This window comes from Apodemus sylvaticus, chromosome X (assembly GCF_947179515.1).
Source record: "Apodemus sylvaticus chromosome X, mApoSyl1.1, whole genome shotgun sequence".
Classification (NCBI taxonomy): Eukaryota; Metazoa; Chordata; class Mammalia; order Rodentia; family Muridae; genus Apodemus; species Apodemus sylvaticus.
In genome coordinates, this window is record NC_067495.1 from 62206735 (window position 1) to 62230505 (window position 23771).

The 23771-nt window shown below is 42.9% G+C and overlaps 1 protein-coding gene across 4 annotated transcripts; it reads left to right on the forward strand.

Annotated features, from left to right (window-relative positions):
- Positions 1-7013: 7013 nt before the first annotated feature.
- Nono (non-POU domain containing octamer binding) lies at positions 7014-23715 on the forward strand. 4 transcript variants are annotated; one of them, XM_052170644.1, is made up of 13 exons: positions 7014-7122; positions 7873-7933; positions 9893-10105; positions 13818-13997; positions 15993-16186; positions 17358-17659; positions 18675-18770; positions 19041-19237; positions 19833-19917; positions 20455-20584; positions 21068-21107; positions 21629-21738; positions 22742-23715. In XM_052170644.1, the coding sequence occupies exons 4-13, from the start codon at positions 13826-13828 to the stop codon at positions 22874-22876; spliced, it is 1461 nt and encodes a 486-aa protein (XP_052026604.1). In that variant the 5' UTR covers positions 7014-7122; positions 7873-7933; positions 9893-10105; positions 13818-13825; the 3' UTR covers positions 22877-23715. The 4 variants fall into 4 exon arrangements, with proteins under 4 accessions (XP_052026604.1, XP_052026603.1, XP_052026606.1 ...); XM_052170643.1 differs by lacking the exon at positions 9893-10105; XM_052170646.1 differs by lacking the exon at positions 9893-10105 and having other exon boundaries at positions 7015-7122; positions 20455-20557.
- Positions 23716-23771: the final 56 nt, after the last annotated feature.

Sequence of the window (23771 nt, forward strand, 5' to 3'; positions counted from 1 at the left end):
TGTTGTCCATTGCCCCTCCAGCCTGCTTCTGACCTTTCCTCCTGCACACAGAGAGCCTCCCCAGCCTTGTCCTTGGGAATTTTACCCAGATTTTCACAGAAGCCTTGTTTTTCCTTCCGCCTGCCCCCTCAGCCTTGAGGTTGTCTTTGCTCTCTCCTACATCAGAGATAAATGTAATTTTTTTCCCAGGGTAGGTTGCCTAAACCCAGCTTTCTGTATCTTAATCATCTCCCACTTTCTGCTTCTTTCTCTCTCTACTGTTCCTTTGTATTTTCTGTTTGTTCCTTCTCAATTGAGACACCTGCTTCCTTTATGTGCCTGCCCCCCTCAACACATGCCTGGACCCTTGGCTGTTCTGCTGGTAAAATGTCCAATTTGGTGGTAGATCACTAATTTTCAAATGGAGTGAAGACCATCTAAGAGGGAGAGAGTGACTTCTGCTCTGACACGGTGGTCTGGGATTCCAGCACTTACAGGGCTGCATCATAAGGATTATGGCCATGAGCATAGCCTGGGCTACATAGTGAAACACCTGTCTCAAAATCAAAAATTGGGTGTGGTCATGCGCAGGAAACCTGAGGCTAGAGGATTCCCTGGAGTTTGAAGACAGCCTGGGATACGTAACAAGACCTTGTTTCAAAAGAACAAAAGCAAACTAAAACAAAACTTCAGTCCCACTGAACAACAACTGGGCTCAGGAGGGAAAGGCATTTGCTGTCAAGTCTGAGGAGCAGATAATAGGAGAGAACCTAGGCTGCGAGTTGTCCTTGGACCCGCATGCCTGCGAGGTAGCATGCACGCAAACACGGGATTTTACAATAGTACTATCACTCTGCATGATATTATAATGGGAGACACAGGTCAATATACATTATTCAAACACAATGTAAGCTACTAACAGTAAACACTAATGCAAGCCATGGGTTTGGATTAGTAATGATGCATCCATGCCCATTCATGGATTGAAACAAATGTACCAGCCTTGTCCCTAATGTTGATAATTGGCAAGGCCATGCGTGTGTGGGGACACAGATATACAGGAAAGCTCTATCTACATACTTTCACTATGAAACTAAAACTCTCTCTCTCTCTCTCTCTCTCTCTCTCTCTCTCACACACACACACACACACACACACACACACACACACGCACACACCAAATCTTTGATCGGTTGGTTGTGGGTAAGATTTTGTTCTTGTTTTTGTTTGTTTGTTGGTTGGTTGGTTGGTTTTTTCCTGTTTTGGGTATAGGTCTTATTTCCCCAGTCTGGTAGTTTTGAAGTTGCTATGTAACTCAGGCTGGCCTCGAACCCCCTTTGTAGCCAAGGCTAACTTTTAACTTTTGATCCTCTGGTCTCCACCTAGTATTACAGGAATGCCTGTATTATACCATGCTGGGGTTCATTCCAGAGCTTTGTGAACACTAGGTAAATACTTGACAAACTAAGTTACATACCTAGCTCAGAATAGTATTTATTTAATTTTTTTTGCAGTGCTGGGGCTTAAAGCTGAACCTTACACATGTTATGTGCTATATAACTGAGCCACATGCCATCATTTTATTTATACATTTTTTATGCAGATTACAAAAGTATAAATATGTCAGTCATGGAAACACAGGCCTGTTGTAGTCTTAGTACTTAGGAGGCTGACAGATTACTGAGTTCAAGGCCAGCCTAGGCTCCAAATTAAGAGCATTTCTCATGTAGATCTTTTAGTATAGATGATAAACTAGGCTACTCAGGAGATTGAAATAAAAAGATGGAAAGCTCAAGGCCTGTCTGGGCTACAGAGTTAAATTCAAGGCTGGTGGTATATGCCATTAATCCCAGTGCCTAGGGTGGGAAGGGTAGATTTCGGTGAGTTCAAGGTCAGTCTAGTCTACATATTGAGTTCCAGGTCAGCCTAGGCTACATAGCGACACCCCCTCTCAAAGAGAGAGGGAACTGTTTCAAAATAAAAGACAAAAAGAGGATTGGGAATAGAATTCTGTTCTAGATAGAATTCTGTTCTAGAGCACTTGCCTTGCATTCCGGATAAACTCTTGGATCAGTCCCAGTGCTGCTGGGAGTGAAGGCTCATGACATCATTAAAAAAGATAGGCAAATCCCTGAGTTCAAGACCAGCTTGGTCCAGAGGGAGTTCCATGACAGCCAGAGCTACATAGAAATGTATTGTCTCAAAAGTGTGCTCTCTCTCTCTCTCTCTCTCTCTCTCTCTCTCTCTCTCTCTCTCGCGCGCGCGCGCGCGCGCGCGCGCGCGCGCTCGCGAGACACACACACACATCCAGTCCGGCAAATAATTAAATACCATGTCTCATCTGTCTGTCTGTCTGTCTGTCTGCCTATCTACCTATAAATGTTTGCTCATTCACTGTAAAGATATTGGGAGTCACAGAAAGCCTTAAGAAAGCTAGAGAGCTGGGCAGTAGTGGCATGTGCCTTTAATCCCAGCACTTGGGAGGCAGAGGCAAAACCCTTTCTGGGTTTGAGGACAACCTGGTATGTAGATAGTGAGTTCCAGAACAGTCAGGGCTCCAGAGAGAAAACCTCTCTTAAAAAAAAACAAAACAGAAACAGAAAGAAAGAAAGAAAGAAAGAAAGAAAGAAAGAAAGAAAGAAAGAAAGAAAGAAAGAAAAGAAAGAAAGAAAGAAAGAAAGAAAGAAAGAAAAGAAAGAAAGAAAAGAAAGAAAGAAAGAAAGAAAGAAAGAAAGAAAGAAAGAAAGAAAGAAAGAAAGAAAGAAAGAGACTGAAAACTATGCAGCAAGAGGGTTCAACAGGTGAGTTTGATCTGTGGAACTCACATGGTGGAAGGAGAGAGCTGACTTCTGCATGTTGTCCTCTGATACTTGTGCATGCACCCCCTCCCTCACCACACACAAATAAAATGTAAAACTTTTTTAAATGTCAGAATGCCCAACCACTTGCCTTTTACTGCATTTTGGCAGTGGGTATGCACTGTAGGGACCTTGCATACGGGAACTACTTGCTCTGTAAGGTCCTCTCATAGCTACCCGAGACTGTTAGTCCTTGTTTTGTTTGAGACACTTCTCACTATGTAGCTCTGGTTGGACTGAACTTGCTATGCTGACAGGATTGGCCTCAAACACACAGACATCCTCCTGCCTCTGCCTCTCAAGTGCTGAGATTAAAGGCTCATACCACTATGGCCAGTGTATTTTTAATTAGATTTATTGATATGTGTGGGAGCATGCACGTGTGTGTGTGTGTGTGTGTGTGTGTGTGTGTGTGTGTGGCTATACACATGCCACAGAACATTTCAACATGTGGGTCTCAGGGTCTTGTCAGGACAGTGGCAAGTACATTTACCTGCTAAGTTATCTTATTGGCTCTGATGTTTTGTCTTCTTTTGTTGTTGTTTTGAGACAGTCTCACTATGTAGCACTGGCTGGTCTGAAATTCACTATGTAGACCAGGCTGGCCTAAAACTCACAGAGATCCTCCTGCCTCTGACTCCTGAGTGAATGCTGAGATTAAAGACAGGAGCCACCAAGCCCACCTTTAAAAGACAAAAACAATAGTTTTGTTATATATCCAAATCTAGCCTCAAACTGAAGAGTCTCCTTTCCTTAGCATACCAACTTTGCTAGTTTTGTTTGTTTGCTTGTTTTGAGATAGGGATTCTCTGTGTAGCCCTGGCTATTCCAGAACTCCATCTGTAGACAGGCTGGCCTTGAACGCAGAGATCTGCCTACCTCTGCTTCCCAAGTACTAGGATTAGAGGTGTGTGCCATTACTTTTTTTTTTTTTTTTTTTTTTTTTTTTTTTTTTTTTTGGTTTTTGGTTTTTGGTTTTTCAAGACAGGGTTTCTCTGTGTAGCCCTGGCTGTCCTGGAACTCACTCTGTAGACCAGGCTGGCCTTGAACTCAGAAATCCGCCTGCCTCTGCCTCCCAAGTGCTGGGATTAAAGGTGTGCACCACCACTGCCTGGTGCATGCACCATTACTAAAGTAGTTTTTTTATTGAAGCATGTATCTGTGTACTTGAGCATGTACCTGATGTTGGTTGGCTTTTTTCGTTTATTATTATTAATTATTCCATTTGTTTATATCTCAAATGGTATTCCACTTTTCAGTTACCACTCTGGCACCCCCCATCCCACATCTGCCCTCCCCTCCCTTTTGCCTGTAAGAGGGTGCTCCCCTACCTACCCACACTCTTCCACCCCACGGCTCCAGCACCCCCCTACTCTAAACCTCTTAGGGACCAAGGGCCTCCCCTCCATTGCTGTCAGGCAAGGCCATCCTCTGCTACATATGCATCTGAAGCCAAAGATCCCTTTAGGTACAGTCCTTGGTTGGTGGTCTAGTCTGGTTTGTTTGTTTTTTAAGACGATGGTTTTCTGTACATTCTGACTGTCCTGAAACTCTCTCTGAGACCAGGCTGGCCTCAAACTCAGAGACTGTCTACCTCTGCCTCCCAAGTGTTGGGATTAAAGACATACACCACAACTTGGCTATGCCTGTATATATGTATGTTGTGGATCACATGCCTGCAGGAGCGTGAGGTCAAAAGAGGTGTTACATGCCCTGAAACTGTAGTTACAATAGTTGTGAACTGCCATGTGTCTGCTAGGAATGTAATCAGGTACTCTGCAAAAGAAGTAAGTGACTTTAACTCCAAAGCCATCTTTCCAGGCCCTGTGCTATTATTTTTTCCAAGAAAATCATTGCATACAAAAGTCACAGCTGGTGCTTCAGGGATGACTCGGAGGTTAAGAGCACTGGACCTGGGTTGGATTTCCAGACCTGCATAGTGGCTTACACTATCTGTAACTCCAATTCGAGGGGATCCACCATTGTCTTCTGTCCTCCTTAGGCACTACATGCACTTACATACATGCAGACAAAATACACAATAAAATAGAATAAATTGTTTTTTATTTTTTTTTTCATTTTATGTCCATGGCTGTTTTGGTACCTGTGGACATGCATGTAGTACCCACAGAAGCCAGAAGAGGGCGTCAAATCTCTGGGAAACTGGTGTCACAGCCAGCCACCAATGGGAGCTGGGGTAGGTACCCTAGTCCTCTGGAAGAACAGCTAGCACTCTTAACTGCTGAGCCATTTCTCCAGTCCCCATTAACTCTTTTTTCTTTTTTAAGACAGGGTTTCTCTGTGTAGCCCTGGCTGTCCTGGAACTCACTCTGTAGACTAGGCTGGCCTCAAACTCAGAAATCCTCCTGCCTCTATCTTCCAAATGCTGCTATTAAAGGCAAAATCTTTTTTGAAAACAGAAAAGGTCATAGTTTAGAAAGTATTCATCTTTTAAATCATATGTACATATACATGTATATGTGATTTTGTTGTTGTTGTGTTGTGTTTGTGTTGTTTGTTGTATTGAGACAAAGTCTGAGGTACTGGATACCTTGCTACTCACTATGTAGTCCAGGGGGGCCTCCTGAACTAAGAGGCTCCTTTCTCAGCCTCCTGAGTGCAGAAACTAAGGGTTTAATCATTTCTGTTTGTTTGGGACAGTCATACATAGAAAACAGCCGTCATAATTGTGTAGTGGGTACAGGAGATCAGTAGTAAGGCTGAAACATACTGGTGGGCATTGTTTGATCCCTCCCCATGAGTAGGAATTTATTTTCTTTTTTCATAATAATGTGCTATTTTATCTCAGAGTTTGGAAACCACTGGGATAAATATACCCAAGATAGTAACTTGTAGTCATATGTTGGTGCGCGCACGCATGCACACATGCACACACGCACACATGCACACACGCACATGCACACACACATGCACACACGCATGCATGCACATGCACACACGCATGCACATGCACACACACACACATGCACACATGCATGCATGCACACACACGCATGCACACATGCATGCATGCACACACGCATGCACGCACACATGCACACGCGCACGCACACGGGGTGGGTTGGATAGAATATAGCTAGTCTCTACTACTGTATTGAATGGCTCCACAGAACCTTCCCAACACTGTAAGAAGCTTATTAGACATCAGAGGTCTATATCATTGTGTCCCCGTATAAGGTATAGGTAGTGCCTATTGAGATAATCTGCCATCCGGAGTATGAATTAATTACTGAGGATTAACTCCTTGTGCTATCAATTGAACCTTGTAATCCTTGGCTAACCGCCTGGGAGAGCTAGGCGTTATGGAATAACGAAGGTTATTATTACCTGATAGGCCTCCTATGGGATAAAAAGAGTAGTTCTGATGTGAAGACCTCGAACATACTGGTTCAGGCACCGCCGACCAACTTGTTGAGCCTCTCTGTGTATGTTTGACCTATCGGATTCTCTGGTTACCATGGAAATAGTGCTAGTCACAATTCTGGGCAATCACTGAAATTAAAGTGTCAAAATCATTTGCCCTCTTGCGTCTTTCTACAATCATGTCCATTTCAGTTACACTTCCCAAACATACCCAGCAATGAGAAAAAAAACTAAAACTGTATAGGGTGTCAGGGTGGACGCTTTGAGGAAGTGTGAAAAAAGAAACATGGCGGGGCACTTTTTTTTTTCCAGTAGCAAACGACTAGCTCTGCCACAGAATACAATGACATTGTTACTCTTAATTTTGCACAGGCGCAGTGCATAAACTCTCAGCGCACGCCTACGTGCACATTTTTCTCCCCTTTTTGCTCCACTCTTCGTCTCGCACAAATTCTCTCCTTTCCTCCTCCCACCACTAGGTTTTCAGTCCTTCCGTAGGGCCGGGCTAGCCTCTCCTTCCGACCCCCTACCTTCCACTGCTGGCTCCTCCCCCCTCCCCCTCCCCCTCCCCCTCCCTTTTCCGTCTTGCGCTCAGCGCCTGGAGTGCATGCGCAAAAGATACAAAGCCTCGCTCTTTGTCCCCCATCTGTCGTTCACACGAACCCAAGGCTTTGACAGTCGGTAGCCAATAGAAACTAAGAAATGGCGGACAAATGAGTCCTTCGCAGAAGATAAACTTTGACTGGCAGTTCACATAGCCAATCGGGACTCCAACATTGACCTCCCCTTGGGAGGCACCGAGCTCCGTCGGCTCGTTTCCGGCGGTCGCGCGCTCTTTTCTCGGGACGGTGGAGGCCGTGCAGCGTCGCCTTTACTCTGAGCAAAGAACTGCGGGCAGAGGGTGAGTTTTGGGATAGCTCTTTGGTTGCTTGGGGGTGCAGTGGGGCTTCCTGCGACCCTCTGTGAAGGAAAGGGTTGGGGCGAGGCCGAGTTTGCACCCAGGCTTCGGGTTCGGAGGGCCCGCGAGGCCTTGCCCCTTCTGAGCAAGGCCTTCGCAGCCCACCCGTGGAATCCTGCGCGCTCACTGCTCCACGCCGGGAGCTTTAGCCCATGCCTTTCTTGCTTCCTTGCCCGGACTCTTTGTGCTACTCACCCCGATTTATAGTGGCCCTAAGTTGCTGGCTTCTGAGCGCCCTGGACAGAGGGTGTGGGGTCTATTATACTAAAGCTTTCTAGTCGAGGTTTAGAGGAGGAGGCGCTCTGCTTTGTCGGATGCTCCTCCTCCCGATCCCTTCAAGGCCATTAATTCCTAGAGGGCCAGGGAGGCCCCTGGAGCTATGGATTTTTGTTGTTGTTGGTTTTTTTTTCTTTTTGAAAAGACTTTTACGTTGGAAGTTTGCCAGTTCAGACCCCTTGGCTTGCGGAGCTAAGTTCTTGGAACACCCTCCACCCCACCCTTGGCGCGCGCGTGTGCGCCTTCCCCCCTCCCCCCTCCCCCCCCCCAATCTATTGCCTCTCAAGCCTTTCCTAGCCATTTGTAGGCATCGCTTTTCTAAATTAAACTTTTATCTGTGGCTTTACTTTCGAGTATTTTCACTTTGCAGAAGTCTCACTGTAAGCTGACACCTTTCTTTCTTTGTGTTTTTAACAGCAGTCGGGGGGTAGAGAGGACTGGGAGGCAGACACTTGGCGGTGTGCAAATCGAAGTCAAGGTAGGTGCAGGACGTAGGGTCACCAGGTAAAGTGCAGGATGCTTAATTGAATACAGATTTCACAGACAAGAAATTAATTTTTGGTGGACTTTTCATGTTATTTAAGCTAAACCGTTTTTAGAAATCTGAAACTAAAATGTAACTGAGTGAGTGGTGTGGGTTTGGTTTTGGGGTTTTTTTTTTTTGTTTGTTTTTTTTTTTTTTTGGATTTTGTTTTTTTCAAGACAGGGTTTCTCTGTATAACCCTAGCTGTCCTGGAACTCACTCTGTAGATCAGGCTGGCCTCGAACTCATGAATCCACCTGCCTCTGCCTCCCAGAGTGCTGGGATCACAGGCATGGGCCGCCACCACCCTGCTGTGGGTTTGTATTTTTGTTTTTATTCCCCTAATTATGGCTTTTCTAATAGGAGTTAGTATTTAAATTTGTTTGTCCGACTTCATGGTTACTGAATGAAAAGTCCCAAGAAACAGCCTTTACCATGATTGGATTTTACAGCTTTTCACGGTTGCCCACCAGGCAGCCATATCAGCCTAGCAAATTCACACTGGATTTCTTTAGCCGTTTTCCACTTAGTGATTTGACTGTTCTAAGATTGAGAGGACCTTGATTTAGATTTCAGATACCTGTGATTGATGTCATCCTGACCATGTGTGCAGTTGTATCATGCACAGTAGCTACAGTCCTTTTCAATATGGTTAATCTTAGGCTATGTAAGTAGACAGAAATCCTATCTGCTGATCTCTGTAGTTAGGGTTTGATAAGCTTATTTCTGCATAGATCATGAAATTATATTGCTGCAGTTAACACAGGGACAGTTCTTGCATGCTTAGTACCTACTGTGTGTATACAGTAGTGTTTTAGGTTTATTCGGGCAGTGCTAAGAGGGAACTTTGGGAAAAGACTACATGGAAGGGAAAGATTATGAAAGCTGTCATCATGGAGATTTTTATTTACAAGCATAAATAAAAGGTGGACAATTATCCATGGCCAGACATGGTGGCAGAGGCAGATGGAACTCTTGAGTGTTCAAGGCCAGCCTGGACTACAGAGCAAGTTCCGGGACAGCTAAGGCTATGTAGAGAGATTGTGTCTCAGAAAAAGAAAAAAAAAAGAAAATTCTTTTCTAAGAATTATTCATTAGTTAGGTGCCCATATCTTTTTTATATCAGAGTCCAGAAATTGATAATTTAGGGAGAATCTGATGATGGCATTTGTTTACCATTCCTATTTCTTAAGTGAGACTAGGAATGGTAGTTTCCTTTGGGAACAAATGCTTCATAGTTCCTGAATGATAGCTAAATGCTTTGTAGTAGTATTTTCATTTCACTTAAGTCTTAAAGGTGATCACTCCTGTAAGATCAAAAACTTATTCATCCTCATCATCTCCATTGTAACAGGTTGCAGAAGTTAGGTGTCTTAGCTAGTAAATTTGCTGGAGTTTAACTTGAAGGCTCGTTTGATGCATGATGGTTTTGAATTTTAGAGGTCAAGTGATCTGGGTTCCATTCCTTGCACTGGTGTGGCTGTGGATGGGTAAAGTACTTTTTTGGGCTTTTGTTTCCTCATTTAAAAGAAAAACAGCTGGGGACACTAAATGAAATAATGCAGATATAGCAAGTTGCCTGCATTTTGTTTATTGTTCAAGTCAGGACCTCAATAGGCACTCACCATGTAGATAAGGTTGACTTAAATCTGTCAGAGATCCACCTACCTTTGCCTCCTTGTGCAGAAGAGGACTATTTTTTTTGCTTTGTTTTTTTTGGATTTGGCTTTTTTGAGACAGGGTTTCTCTGTATAGCCCTGGCTGTCCTGGAACACACTCTGTAGACCAGGATGGCCTCGAACTCAGAAATCTGCCTGCCTCTGCCTCCCAGAGTGCTGGGATTACAGGTGTGTGCCACCACTACCCGGCACAGAAGTGGACTATTATGCCCAGTTTTTTTTTTTTTTTTTTTAGGGGGAAGGGCCTCAATATGTATCCTAAGCTGGCCTGAAACCTAGGGTCATCCTCTGAAGCCCGAGCCACTAAGCTTTGCTTTCATAATAATTTCTATTAACGTGTAAATACATGTGGATTCCTTTGAGTGATAGAAGCTACTGAGGCTGGATCCATTCATTTCTAATTAGAGACTGGTGGAAACATGTTTCTTGGTTCTTAACCTGAGAAAAGGTAAGATGTAGTGGGACAAATGGCTGTAAAGATGACAAATCTGGATAGATGGAGACATTTAATACCTGGACTTAAAATGGGAAAAGCTTTGACCCTACTACCTTCCCCCATCTTCCTGAAACTCTTTATCTCAGCCTATACAACTCTGAAAGTACAGGTGTGTGCCATCACATCTTGCTTCTATGTCTTTTCCCCCTTTGAGACAGGTTCACACTGTAGCCCATGCTGACCAAATCGTAAAGGCTGCAATTATAGCAATAAGCCACCTTACCCAGTTTCCTAGAGCCACGTGTGGTGGTACACTCACCTATAATCCCAGCACTCGGGAGACAGAGGACAGCCAGGGCTACACAGAGAAACCTTGTCTCAAAAAAATCAAAACAAAAAATTGTTTCTTTGAAAATGATTTATTTGTTATTAAATCATTATACCTGTTGAAGACATTTAAAAATAATGGTCTTCCAGAAAACCTACACTGTCAAGAGTCACAAAGCTAGATTCTGTTTCCTAATAAGTAAACAAAGCACAAGAAAAAATGAAAGCTAAATTATAATGGTAGTTTAGTGTCTAGCCATACATACTTTGTGTAGGCATTTATAATTATGTTGACATTGCAGAAATGAGGAAAATCTGAACATCAAATAGTATATTAAAACAGTAATATCTCAGGATATAGATAAGCAGAGTTGTGAGTGGTAAAAAAAAAGTATTTAAATGCAGATGTGCTCAAAGAGAATATCTATGTGTGTTGATTCTAATAATGGAAATTTGAATCTACAGTGTCCAACACAATAGGAGCTTGGGTGACGGTGTTATCCATTCATGTTAGTCTTCATTTTTTGGAAGGGTGACAGGGAGAGAGACAGGATCTCTATTATCTATTAGCCTTGTCTGTCCTCTAGCTTGCTTGGTAGATCTGTCTCTGCCTCCTTAATAATGGACTTAAAGGTGTGTGTGCCCCCACTATGCCTGGCAATGTTAAAGATTTAGTTACATGAAAATTGCTCATTAGGTATCGTAAAAAAAGAAAGGTTACAAACTTTGGGGGGGGATGTTTTTGTTTTGATTTTTGAGACAGGATTTCTGTGTAGCCATAGCTAAGCTGGAACGTAAAGAGAGATCCACCTGTCTCTGCTTCCCCAGTGCTGGGATATACCTATTTTAAATTAGATTTGTTTGTTTTTTATTATTGTGTGGGTGTTTCAGCAGTATGTCTGCATCACATGTGTCCAAAGAGGTTAAGAACTGGAGTTATATTACAGATGGTTGTGAAGTACCATGGGGGTACTGGGAATTTAACTGGGGGGTCCTCTGCAAGAGCAACAAAAGCATCTCTTTAGCCTCCCAAAAACTGGTTTCTTTAATGTACAACTTCAGATAGAAACTGATGGGAACTAAAGAGATGGCTCATCTGTCAAGAGCACCTATTGCTCTTGCAGAAGTTCTAAGTTCAATTACCAGCAACCATGTCAGGTAGCTTCATAACTCCTTTGAAACTCCAGCTCCAGGAGCTGCCTTTCTCTTTTCATTTTCAGGCACTGTAAACAAAACCACAGAGATAAATATACACATAATGAAAATGAAATCTGTATTAATGATTAGAAGGTTGTATTAGGGTTCTTTAGAAGAAGAGAACTGATAGAGTGGAAACAGATAGGTAGATAGACAGGAAGAAAGGAAGGAAGGAGATTTATTAGAGTGGCTTATAGGCTGTCGGAGTGCAAGTAGGAGAATTCTGTAGTTCTTCTGTTCATGAGGCTGGGTGTCTCAGTTGGTCTTCAGTATATATTGGAATCCTGATGAAGTAGACCTTGATGCTAGTCAAGGAATGGACTTGCCATCGAGATTGAGGTGAAGAAGGTGAAGAGAGCAAGCTTCCTTCTGTGTCCATTATATAGGCTGCCACCAGAAGGTATGGCCCAGACTAACATGGATCTTTCCACTTCAGATGATTTAATTAGCAAAAATCCCTCACATGTGTGCCCAGCCTCTTGGGTTTTAGTTAATCCCAAATGTAGTCAGGTTGACAACCAGAACTATCTATCACAAAGGGTGTACTAGAAGGTTAGCAGTAGCTATTATTAGTATATCTGTATGTGGTTATGTATCCAAGAGGGTCAGAGACATCTGATTCTCTAGAGTGTGAGTTACAGGCATTTGTGAATTGTCCAAAGTGGGTGTTGGGACCAGGGTTGCTTTTTTTCTGTTTTCTCTCTCCCTCCTGGTTTCTATAGCCCAGGTTGCCCCTAAACTCATAACTTCCTGCCTCATCCTCTTAGAGTGCTAGAACTACAGGAAAGTGCCACATAACACCTGTTTTGGGTTTGTGGCTTTTTTTTTTATAAATTTAGAGCCCAAGAGTGGGTTCCAGGCTAGCTGGAGCTACATGGACCCTGGCTCAAACTTAAACAGCTGGGCCTGTATGCCTATAATCCCAGCATTCTGGGAGACAGATGAGTTTTTGTGTTCTGGACTAGCCTGGTCTACACAGTAAGCTCCAGTATAGCCAGAACTACGTAGAGAAACTGATCTCAAAAAAGAAAAAAAGTATGTGAGGTCAGAGGAGAAAGTGTGAGAGTCAGTTCTCTGCTTCAAGTATAAGGGTCCTGGGGCGGGGGGTAAGCTACTTTAATTGTCAATAAGTATATTATTACAATTTCTGTAACATTGGTGAGAAATGTGATTGAAAATGTGAAAATTTCCCTGGTGTGGTAGCACATGCCTTTAATCCCAGCACTTGGGAGGCAGAGGCAGGCTGACCCTCATGAGTGCCTATGATGTATTGGTTCTTTTATTTGGGTAATATATTTTACTAGCATGATTAAAATTTAATTGCTGGGGCCTGGGGAGGTGGCTCATTGGTTAAAAGCTCTGATTGCTCGTCCAGAGTACTGGGGTTCAATTCCCAGCACCCACATGGCAGCTCATACTTGCCTGTAACTACAAGATTTGACACAGACACACATACATGCCAGCAAAACACCAATGCACATAAAATAAAAATAAACAAATTTTGAAAGACTTATTGGCCAGGTAGTGGTGGCATAGGAGTCTCAGCACTCAGGAGGCAGCAGAGGCAGGCAGATATTTTTCTGTGAATTCAAGGCCAGCCTGGTCTTGGTTTTTTGTTTGTTTGGGTTATTTTTGGTTGGTTAATTTATTTATTTATTTGGTTTTTCAAGATAGGTTTCTCTGCTTGTCTTTGTCTCTGAAGTGCTGGGGTTAACAAGGTGTGCACCACCACCACCACCACCACCACCACCACCAACCACCCTTTTACTAGTAGCAGTCTTTAGTCTTTAAGTGTTAGGATTAAAGGCATGAGCTAGCACCATGCCTGGCCCTTGGATTTTTTTTGTTCTCTTTTGTTTTGAGACAGGATCTCACTGAAACTTGACTGTGTAGACCAGGTTAACCTCAAACTCATAGAATCTCCTGCCTCTGCCCCCTAGGTACTAGAATTAAAGGCATGTTTTATCAGGCCTGACCTTGTATGTTTTGCTTTTTTTGTTTGTTTTTGGTTCTGTTTTTTCAAGGCAGGTTTTTTTAAGTTTGTTATCCTAGGTTGGCCTACATTGTACTCTATTATTTAGAGTAACCAGTTGTAATTAGGCAAAAACTACCAAGATAGTTTTAATGATGTGTGAACCATCAGGAAGGTAACTGGCTGAATCCTAATACTGGGTTTTTGGCTCTCCACATTTTCCTTTAGGGTGCAAAATGCAGAGCAATAAAACCTTTAACTTGGAGAAGCAGAATCATACTCCAAGGAAGCATCATCAACATCACCACCAGCAGCACCATCAGCAGCAGCAGCAACAGCAGCAGCAGCAGCAGCAGCAGCAGCAGCCCCCACCCATTCCTGCAAATGGACAGCAGGCCAGCAGCCAGAGTAAGTAGCTGCTGGGTCCTGGGAGGATGTACACAGGTTCTCGGGGAATGGTTTTATGGTTTTTAGATAAATCTCTTTTGGGGTGGGGGTCAAGACAGGGTCTCTGTATCCCAGGCTGTCATAGAACTCACTCTTTAGGTCGGGCTCCTTAGAACTCCACTAGCTTCTGCCTCCAGATTGGGTGTCACCACTCCAGCTTTTTGAGATGGGGTCTCACTATGTAGCCCTGGGTACTGGCTTCCTCTAATTTCCTTCTGAGGGTTGGGATTAAGGGCATGTGCTGCCGTATTTCATTATTCTGGTTTGGTTTAACAAGATTTATGTATATATAAAAATTTTGCCTGCATATATGTATGTATATTCCTGGTACTCATGGAGGTCAGAAGAGGGCATTGGATCTTCTGGATCTAGAGGCTGTTTTGTTTTTGTTTTTTCTTAAAGATGGTTGTCAGCCGCCATGTTGGTGCTGGGAATCAGTGAGTCCTGAAAGATAAAGAAGTAGTCTTCACTAACTGCTCAGCCAGCTGTTTATTTACCTCCTTCTATTTGGTTCTTAATCTGTATTTTATAAACGAAAGATATTGATGACTTGAAACAAAGGAGCAGTCAGGTGGTGGTGGCGGTGGTGGCGCATGCTTTTAATCCCAACACTCTGAGAGGCAGAGGCAGGCGGATTTCTGAGTTCAAGGATAGCCGGGGCTACACAGAGAAACCCTGTTTCGAAAAAACAAAAGGAAAGGAAAGGAAAGGAAGAAAAAGGCAGCTATCAGTGGACTATAGGTTATTCTGCCATATTGGCACATTTTACTACCAAACAAATGTCTACATATAGTTAGATAGTTATCAGAGATTATAGGAGAACTTTTTAAGGTTTAATGGAGAGTTTGTGGCACATGCCCAGCTCACTTTTTTTTTTTATTTGGTTTTTTTCGAGACAGGGTTTCTCTGTATAGCTCTGGCTGTCCTGGAACTTACTCTGTAGACCAGGTTGGCCTCCAACTCAGAAATCCGCCTGTCTCTGCCTCCCAGAGTGCTGGGATTACAGGTGTGCACCACCACCGCCTGGCTCAGCTCACTTTTAATCAATCAGTAAAATGTTTTTGTGTGTTGTCAAGCCTGGTGGGGTGAGGGTAACTAGAGAGATGGTTCAGTAGTTAAGTGCATTTCCTGAGGCCTTGAGTTGGGTTCCCAGCACCTATATGAGGTATCTTACTACCAACTATAACTCCTGTTCTAGGAAATCCAACATCCTTTTCTGACTCCATGGGTATGTTCCCATGCACATGTGGCATATAGTGACACTCTACACATATACAAATGAGTAATTTTTTTAAAGGGGAGGTAATAGTAGAGACTGGAGTAGCTCAGCAGTTAAGAGCTGTACTACTCTTGGAGAAGATCCAAGTTCATTCTTGAACTCCTCAAGCAGCTCAGAACAATTTGTAACTACAGTTCCAGGGGGATCTCTGCTGCATATAATTCATTCAGGCAGACATACATACATATTTAAAAAAAAAAGCCAAACAATTAGGCTCAGCAGATAACTCGCCTCTTAAAAGCACAAACCTGAGGACTGAATCCTGGAACCCACTGTGGAAGGAAAATCCAACTCCTAAAAGTTGCCCCCTGGCCTTCAGAGCTTACTACAAAAATATTTATTACTCATTTCTTTATGTGCAACCTGTCAGGGTTGTGAAGGTTGGTAACTGGTTAAGAAAATAGAGCAATTTTAAAAGTCTGATTTCTTAGGATATAGATCTGTTCAATAGTATTGCCAAGTTGCTATATAATTTGATTGATTGTCTCTGATTAGCTACCTTAGTTTCTGAATTATAGTAGGACTGCTAAGAAGTCTCCTGGTCTCTTCATGGCTGCTTTCACATTCTGAGGTGCAATTTGCTGATGAATACATTGGGAAGTGATGCTTGTCTTCCCCCACAGAAACAGTGGGATTAATTCTTTACCCAGTCTTTTGATTGACTTGTCTTCTTTCAGATGAAGGCTTGACTATTGACCTGAAGAATTTTAGGAAACCTGGAGAGAAGACCTTTACCCAACGTAGCCGTCTCTTTGTGGGCAATCTTCCCCCTGACATCACTGAGGAGGAAATGAGGAAACTTTTTGAGAAATATGGAAAAGCAGGCGAGGTTTTCATTCATAAGGATAAAGGCTTTGGCTTTATTCGCTTGGTGAGTGTGAACTTTAGGGCATATGCTTTGAGAGATAGGGAAGACTGGGGAGTGAATATGGAAAAATAGCAGAGAAAAGAATGGCATTGTCTATATGGTAATAACTTTTGGAGTCTGGCTGTCTTAGAACTTAACTTTGTAGAGCAGGCTGACCTTGAACTCTTCTGCCTGCTTCTGCCTCCTGAATGCTGGGTTTAAAGGTGTGCACCACTACCACCACCACCACCACCACTACCACTTGGCCTTATTCACCTGGAATATAAGGGCTAAATTAGTTTGGAGGGTTATTTTTAGTTGCAGATCTCATTTTTTAACCCTAGGCTATCCTTAAACTTGAAGAACTCTGCTTTCTGTCACTGGATGACCCAGGCACGCATTACCATGCTTGATTTTTAAGAGAAAAGAAGTTTATTTTAGTGATTATCTAGGCTTATGTTTTATTTCCCAAGTCCTTGTATGCATGTTATCTTACTCTTCAAAACCCTGGGGGGACAAGTTATTTTTGTGCATATTCATTTTCTTTCTGAGGCAGGCAGTTGGGGACATACTAGTTAAGCGAACTACCGCTCAGCAGTACTCACAGTTCTTCCAGTTTTAAATGTAGATATTTCTAAAATCTGATTGTATTTAGGAAGAGTAGGTAAGAAAGAAGCATTACCTCATAAATCTACCTCTAAATGAGGAGCAAAGTGTGACAAGCTATGGGTGATGATGGCTGGAACCAGTTTTCATTCCTCTTAACTTTAATACCATAGCAAGTCATTTTCTCAAGATACTTCCTTAGTTCTGTGAAGTAGGGAAGAGATGTCCTGTCAGTGTTTTCTGGTTCTAAATAAGCTTCTGGGTAACAGGATCTGATACCCTATTCTTACTTCCATAGGCACCAGGGACATGTGTTGTATATAAATGTACATGCAGTCAAAACATTCTCATAAAATAAGTAATCTTCATTGAGGACAAGTAATTCTGGTATGTTAGTGGAAATTAAAATCTAAGTGCTGTATTGTAAAGTATGCAGCTGTGACTGTGCCCTCCTGGAGGTTGGCCTGCCTCTTAAGTACTAGAATTAAATACGTGTGCCACTACACCCCCCGTGTTGTGAGAGGTATTTTGTTGATGATTGTTGGTTGGTCTTTTGTCAAATTCTAATTTTCTTTTTTGTTTTCCCCAGGAAACACGAACCCTAGCAGAAATTGCCAAAGTGGAGCTGGACAATATGCCACTCCGTGGGAAGCAGCTGCGAGTGCGCTTTGCCTGTCACAGTGCATCCCTTACAGTTCGCAACCTTCCTCAGTATGTCTCCAACGAACTGCTGGAAGAAGCCTTTTCTGTGTTTGGCCAAGTGGAGAGGGCTGTAGTCATTGTTGATGACCGAGGAAGGCCCTCGGGGAAAGGCATTGTTGAGTTCTCAGGGAAGCCAGCTGCTCGGAAAGCTCTGGACAGATGCAGTGAAGGCTCCTTCTTGCTAACCACGTAAGCTGTTTTCAGACAATGGTTTGGGGTTCCTTATTCTTTCTTTGGCATGGAGTGTTAACATCTAGTAACCATGTTCTTATTTTCATTTAAAAACTTAATACTAACACAACTTTGCAGTTTTCAGTATAATCCTAAGTACTTAGGTATTTGAGTGCTTGTGCATGTCATTGGTGTACATTGGGGAGTCAGGACAACTTTGGGAAGTTGGCTTTCTCCTTCCACCTTACATGTGTTCCAGGACCAAGCTCAGGTTGTCTAGCTTGCATGTGCCTTTATCCATCATAGTACAGTACAAGCATAGCTCTTCTAGGGTGGAGAAGTACTTCAGTGCTTAAGAGCACCGGCTGCTTTTGCAGAGAACCTGAGTTGGATTCCCATCACCCACATGTTGCCTCAAGACCCCCTGTAATGGGGATCTTATGCCAGCCTCAGCAGGCACTGGGTGTGTGGAAGTGGTACATTGATATACATCTGGGAAAAAAAACACTCCTCGTCTATGTAACAAGTTGCAAGTTGCCTAGAATAGGTGAAAATGTCTCCCAAAAAAAAAGGTTTTCCCTTTAGAATTCTGGAAAATGTTCTGCTAAATGTACTTTCTCTTAGTGTTTTCCTTCATTTTCTGGAGTTTTCAATTATATTAGATAACTCAACCTACTCCCTTTACCATTTTTTAGAGACTATTACAGAGATCTAAAGCCTGGCTCCATCTGGGCTGTTATCCCCAAATTATTCATGCCAGTAAGAGGGACTGAGTTACTTGGGGCTAGGTATAAAATTCTTTAGAAATACACAGTCGTTCATATCTATAATCCCAGCACCTGAGAGGCTGAAGCAGGAGGAGTGTCATTAACCTGTGACTGGCCCAGTTTACAGTGTATCCTTGCCAACTCTGTCTAAAGTACTCTATTTGTCTAGTGTTATCCCTAATTAGTTTTTCATGCCAATGTCAGGTGTATGGAGCATGCTTGTTAGGGTATGACCTCATTAATACTAATTTTCTTTTTTCACCCAGATTTCCTCGGCCTGTGACTGTGGAGCCTATGGACCAGTTAGATGATGAAGAGGGACTTCCGGAGAAGCTGGTTATAAAAAACCAGCAATTTCACAAGTGTGTGGTTTAGTAGTTGACTTTTATACATTTCTGGGGTAGGGGTGGGATAAGTGTTTATATGTGTGGTGCTGGTAGTTGAACCCAGACCCTTAACATATTTCACTACACTTCATCCCTTAGTTGTTTTTCTGTTCTTAAAACTTAAAGGGGTGATGAAAAGAGGCATGTCTTTGTATACATATGCTCACTTGGCCTTTAGAAAAGAGAATGTGATTCTATGAAATCTTAGGCAAAAGTATTACCATACATAATGTGTATTGTCTATAGGGAGAGAGAACAGCCACCCAGATTTGCACAGCCTGGGTCCTTTGAGTATGAGTATGCCATGCGCTGGAAGGCACTCATTGAGATGGAGAAGCAGCAGCAGGATCAAGTGGACCGGAACATCAAGGAGGCTCGTGAGAAGCTGGAGATGGAGATGGAGGCAGCACGCCATGAGCACCAGGTTATGCTGATGAGGCAGGGTGAGTGGAGGCCTGTAAGTAGGAAAAGTGGAATGCATATGAAATGCCAGTTTTGTTCAGCAGTTGTTCTCTGTTCCTTAGTAGAAAAAGAAAGTCTCCGCCTTTATTCCCTGAAATATCCTAGTAGGGAGATGAGTTTGGACATGGGTATAGAATACTGGATAGATTCTATAAAGAAAGAAATGATAAAAGCGTGAGTTTACGTGCATGATCATTCTAGGGTTATATATTGTCTTAGTTAAGGGTTCTGTTGCTGTAATAATACACCGAGCAATTTGAGGAAGAAAAGGAAGCTAAGTCGGGAATTAATGTAGGAGTGCTGTTTACTAGGTTGTTACCCATGGCTTGTGCGCCCCCTTGATGTTGTGATGTTTTTGATTTTTGGATTTTGTTTGTGGCTTGGTTTCTCTGTGTGGCCCTGGCTATCCTGGAACTAGTCTGTAGAGCAGGTTGGCCTCAGATCTGCCTGCCTCAAGTGCTGGGATGAAAGGTGTGCATAACTGTGCCTGCTCATCCAGCCACCAGGAGCTGGGCACATCAACAAGAAAATATGTACATATGTAAAGAAAGTCAAACCGTCTTAATCTGTTGCTAGATTTGATGAGACGTCAAGAAGAGCTTCGGAGGATGGAGGAGCTGCATAACCAGGAGGTTCAGAAACGAAAGCAGTTAGAACTCAGGTAGCTTTTCTCAACATTTACTATTTGTTTGGGGCCTGGTTTCATGCCACAGTATTTGGAGGCCTTCCATCAAATGGTCCTAGGAATTTAACTTGTCATCAGCCTTGACAGCAAGCACCTTTTTTTTTTTTTTTTTTTTTTTTTTTATTATATGTAAGTACACTGTAACTAGATAACCCCAGAGGAGGGCATCTGATCTCATTACAGATGGTTGTTAGCCACCATGTGGGTGCTGAGATTTGAACTTAGGACCTTTGGAAGAGCAGTCAGTGCTCTTAACCGCTAAGCCATCTCTCCAGCCCAGCAAGCACCTTATGCACTTAGAGCTGCATTGGTTCTAGGGATTACCTGAGGGCTTCCTTCCCTAAACTACTCAAGCTGGTCTCTTAATTTCTTTGAATGTTGTCCTTATTCTTGGCAAGCTGTGCTGCCTTAGTAGGCTTGTCTCTCATCAGTGCCTTAATCTTCTTCCTCTTCAGCTAGTCTACTCATTTTTCTGGATATGTCTTATCTTAAAATACCTTGATAATTCTATAGGCAGGAAGAGGAACGTAGGCGCCGAGAGGAAGAGATGCGGCGACAACAAGAAGAAATGATGCGACGACAGCAGGAAGGATTCAAGGGAACCTTCCCTGATGCGGTATATCTCCCATGTGCCTATGATGTGGTAGGCCAGTCATCATCATATAAGATCATGAAATGTCTGTAAGGGTACTAGGTTATGACGAGTTTTTCTATGTTAAAAATACTTTTTAGGGAAAAGGAATAGGAAAAAGGGAAAAGGTGAGGTAAAGTTTGAGGGAGAGCTCTTGCTAGATATAGCAAATTACGGATGAAAATCTGGGACCACCTTGTTACTTATATCCAGCGATGATAAGAGAGAAATTTGAGTCCTGTGGCAAACTTTGGCTAATCCACTGTTGCCTTTGTAATTAGAGATGGTTTGCAGTTCTAAGAAGTTAACTATTTCTTTCCCCTGTTGCCTGTAATATAATTTTCTAATAGAAAATTATAATTTGTTACCTGAAATCACTGTACAAATGGCAGGAGGTCCTTAGTAGTAGTGTGTCGTCACTGTTTACTTTCCATTGCTGTATTGTAATAGAGTAACTGGTGTCTTGGACTGTTTTGAGTGTATATTGTTTTTCAGAGAGAACAAGAGATACGGATGGGTCAAATGGCTATGGGAGGTAAGGACTTAAGAATTAAATAGTTCTGGTCCCTTGTGGGGGGGGGGGCGGATAAAAGGTAGTTATAAAATACAGAGCAGCAGGTATCCAGGAACCAAAGAACTGCCTGTCTGCTCTTGTTTTTGTTTTTTTAGGTCGGCTGGCCATTTACTGTGATCTGCCTCTCAAAGCCAGGGGTAGCAAGCATGTACTGCCCTGCCCAGCTCTTTTTTGTTGTTGTTGTTGTTGTTGTTGTTGGGGTTTTTTTTTCTTTTTGTTTTTTTTTTTTTCTTTTGAAACAGGTTCTTCCTATGTAGCCCCGGCCACAGTGCTCGGCTTTGCAGGCTGGGTTTTTAAACTGGGGTGTTCATACTCTAGAGCCGCCCTTTTCTTTCTTGATCTGCATTATGGAGCTTCCACCTAGTCCACAGTTCAATGACGTCACATCTCCAAGGCCATTGGGGCTTATAGGCTGGGCTGGGGTTGAGTCCCTTTGGTAGGTGTAGTCTTTCCCCTATAGTGATCATGCTACTCTGCTTTAGGTGCTATGGGCATAAACAATAGAGGCGCCATGCCCCCTGCTCCTGTGCCACCTGGTACTCCAGCTCCTCCAGGACCTGCTACTATGATGCCAGATGGAACCCTTGGATTGGTAATAAATTTCAGGGCTTCCTAGTATTTATAAATAGTGGTGGGAGGACCTTCTCAACCTCTGGGTCTAATTCTTGTGGGTATGCCAGTTAAGCTAAGCTGACTGATCTGTAAACCCCAGGTATTCTCTGGTTTCCCCTATCTTATCAGCATCTCCTACCTCTGAGTTTACTTTGACTTACTGATCTTCAGGGTTATTAGTATTCATAAATGTAACCTAAGATCTAAAAGGATGGTGCAAAAGATCGAAGCCAGCATGTAATATATGCTAGGCAAGTATAGTCCCACTAGCCCATAGCCCTAGGCCTCCAGTTACATTGAGGTACTCTTGAGAAAATCTAATATCATATGCTAAATATGATATGGTTAGACTATAGCCTCTGACTGTGACTTGATTGTTATAGTTGTTGCTATCCTCAGTAAAAAAGTTGCTTTTTTGTTGTTTGGGTTTTGGGAATTTGTTTATTTTGGAGGTAGAGTCTCTGTAGTCTAGACCAACTGGCCTCAAACTCAGAGTTGCCCCTGCCTTACCCCCCAGCCCCCACCCAATGCCTGCACCACCAGTGTATACTGGCCCACAGGTTGCTCTTTAAATGGGGGAAGTCAAGGAAGGTTAGATATTATGATGTATAACAGATGAGAATCCAAGGGCTGTTCAGAAGTTGTTCTGGTTCTGGGTAGACTTAAGGTTGCTAAAGAATGATGGCCTGTTCTTTCTGGCTCAGGAAAAAGGAATTGGATAGAACCTATCCAAACTAGAAATTTCAGTTGTATGTAAAATGTGGATAGAAAGCTAAAGATAGATGACTGAATGGAGCTAGCCTTTCCTCTTGGGGTTGTTCTCCACTAGAGCTCTAAACAGACTTGCCTGCCCTAACAGTCAGGAGATAGTTAAGTAGAAATGGCCTTAATGAGCTTAAGACCGTATGTATTTAAGACCTTAAATGAGCTCGAACCTGGAGAGACAGATTTTATTGTAACATTGTTCTCTTTCTCTTTTTAAGACCCCACCTACAACTGAACGTTTTGGGCAAGCTGCTACAATGGAAGGAATTGGAGCAATTGGTGGAACTCCTCCTGCATTCAACCGTCCAGCTCCGGGAGCTGAATTTGCTCCAAATAAACGCCGCCGATATTAGATAAAGTTGCATTGTCTAGTTTCCTGCAGCCTTTAAAAAGGCGCCCTTTTTGGACTAGCCAGAATTCTACCCTGGAAAAGTGTTAGGGGTTCTTCCCAATAGATAGGTCTTCCCTGCTTGTACTACTCTAGGGAGAATGCTTGAAGGCAGAGGGGCAAGGGAGGGGTGGTATTTAACAAGTCAAAGTCTGTGGTATAGTGCTTTATCAAGTCTGTCTGGTGCATTCCTGAAGTATACTGATTGTTGAGGGCCTGGAGAACCATAGGAAAATGGACTCAGAGCTCCATTAATCCTGATCATTCCTTCTCTCTCCATTGGGTTTTAATTACTTTCTCATCAACCCCAGAGACACTGCCATATATACCACAAAACATAAACATCCTCCAATGACCTAGCCCCATTCCTTCATTCACTCCCAGGTAAGAATTCAGACAAATGTCCACAGAGGTTACAGCGCACATACGGTTCTGTTATAAATCATATATGACCCCTTCACGTCCTAAGGAAGACATTTTCTCTTAGAGGTTTTCATTTAGTATACCTTAAAAGAATCTTGTGTTAACTTGCCTCCATCTTTTTCTCGGGTAAGGACTACACTTTTGTGTCTCTGATGTTGCTGTTCACAGCTTTTGTTGATAGGCCTAGTACAATCTTGGGAACAGGGTTGCTGTGTGTTGAAGGTCTGACAGTAGCTCTTAGTCTTGCCTATCTTAGGTAGCTACGCTGTGCATTTTTATTGGTGTACTATTTGTTCCTGATACCTTCAATTTGAAATTTTTTCTGAGAAATGGAACAGTAATGCAGCATCACCTTATTAAAATACATTTGAAGCCTTTTCATTTTCTGTGCTGTTTTTTGAAAAAGGGAGGGGAGGAAATTTTGTCTTGGGAGGTAT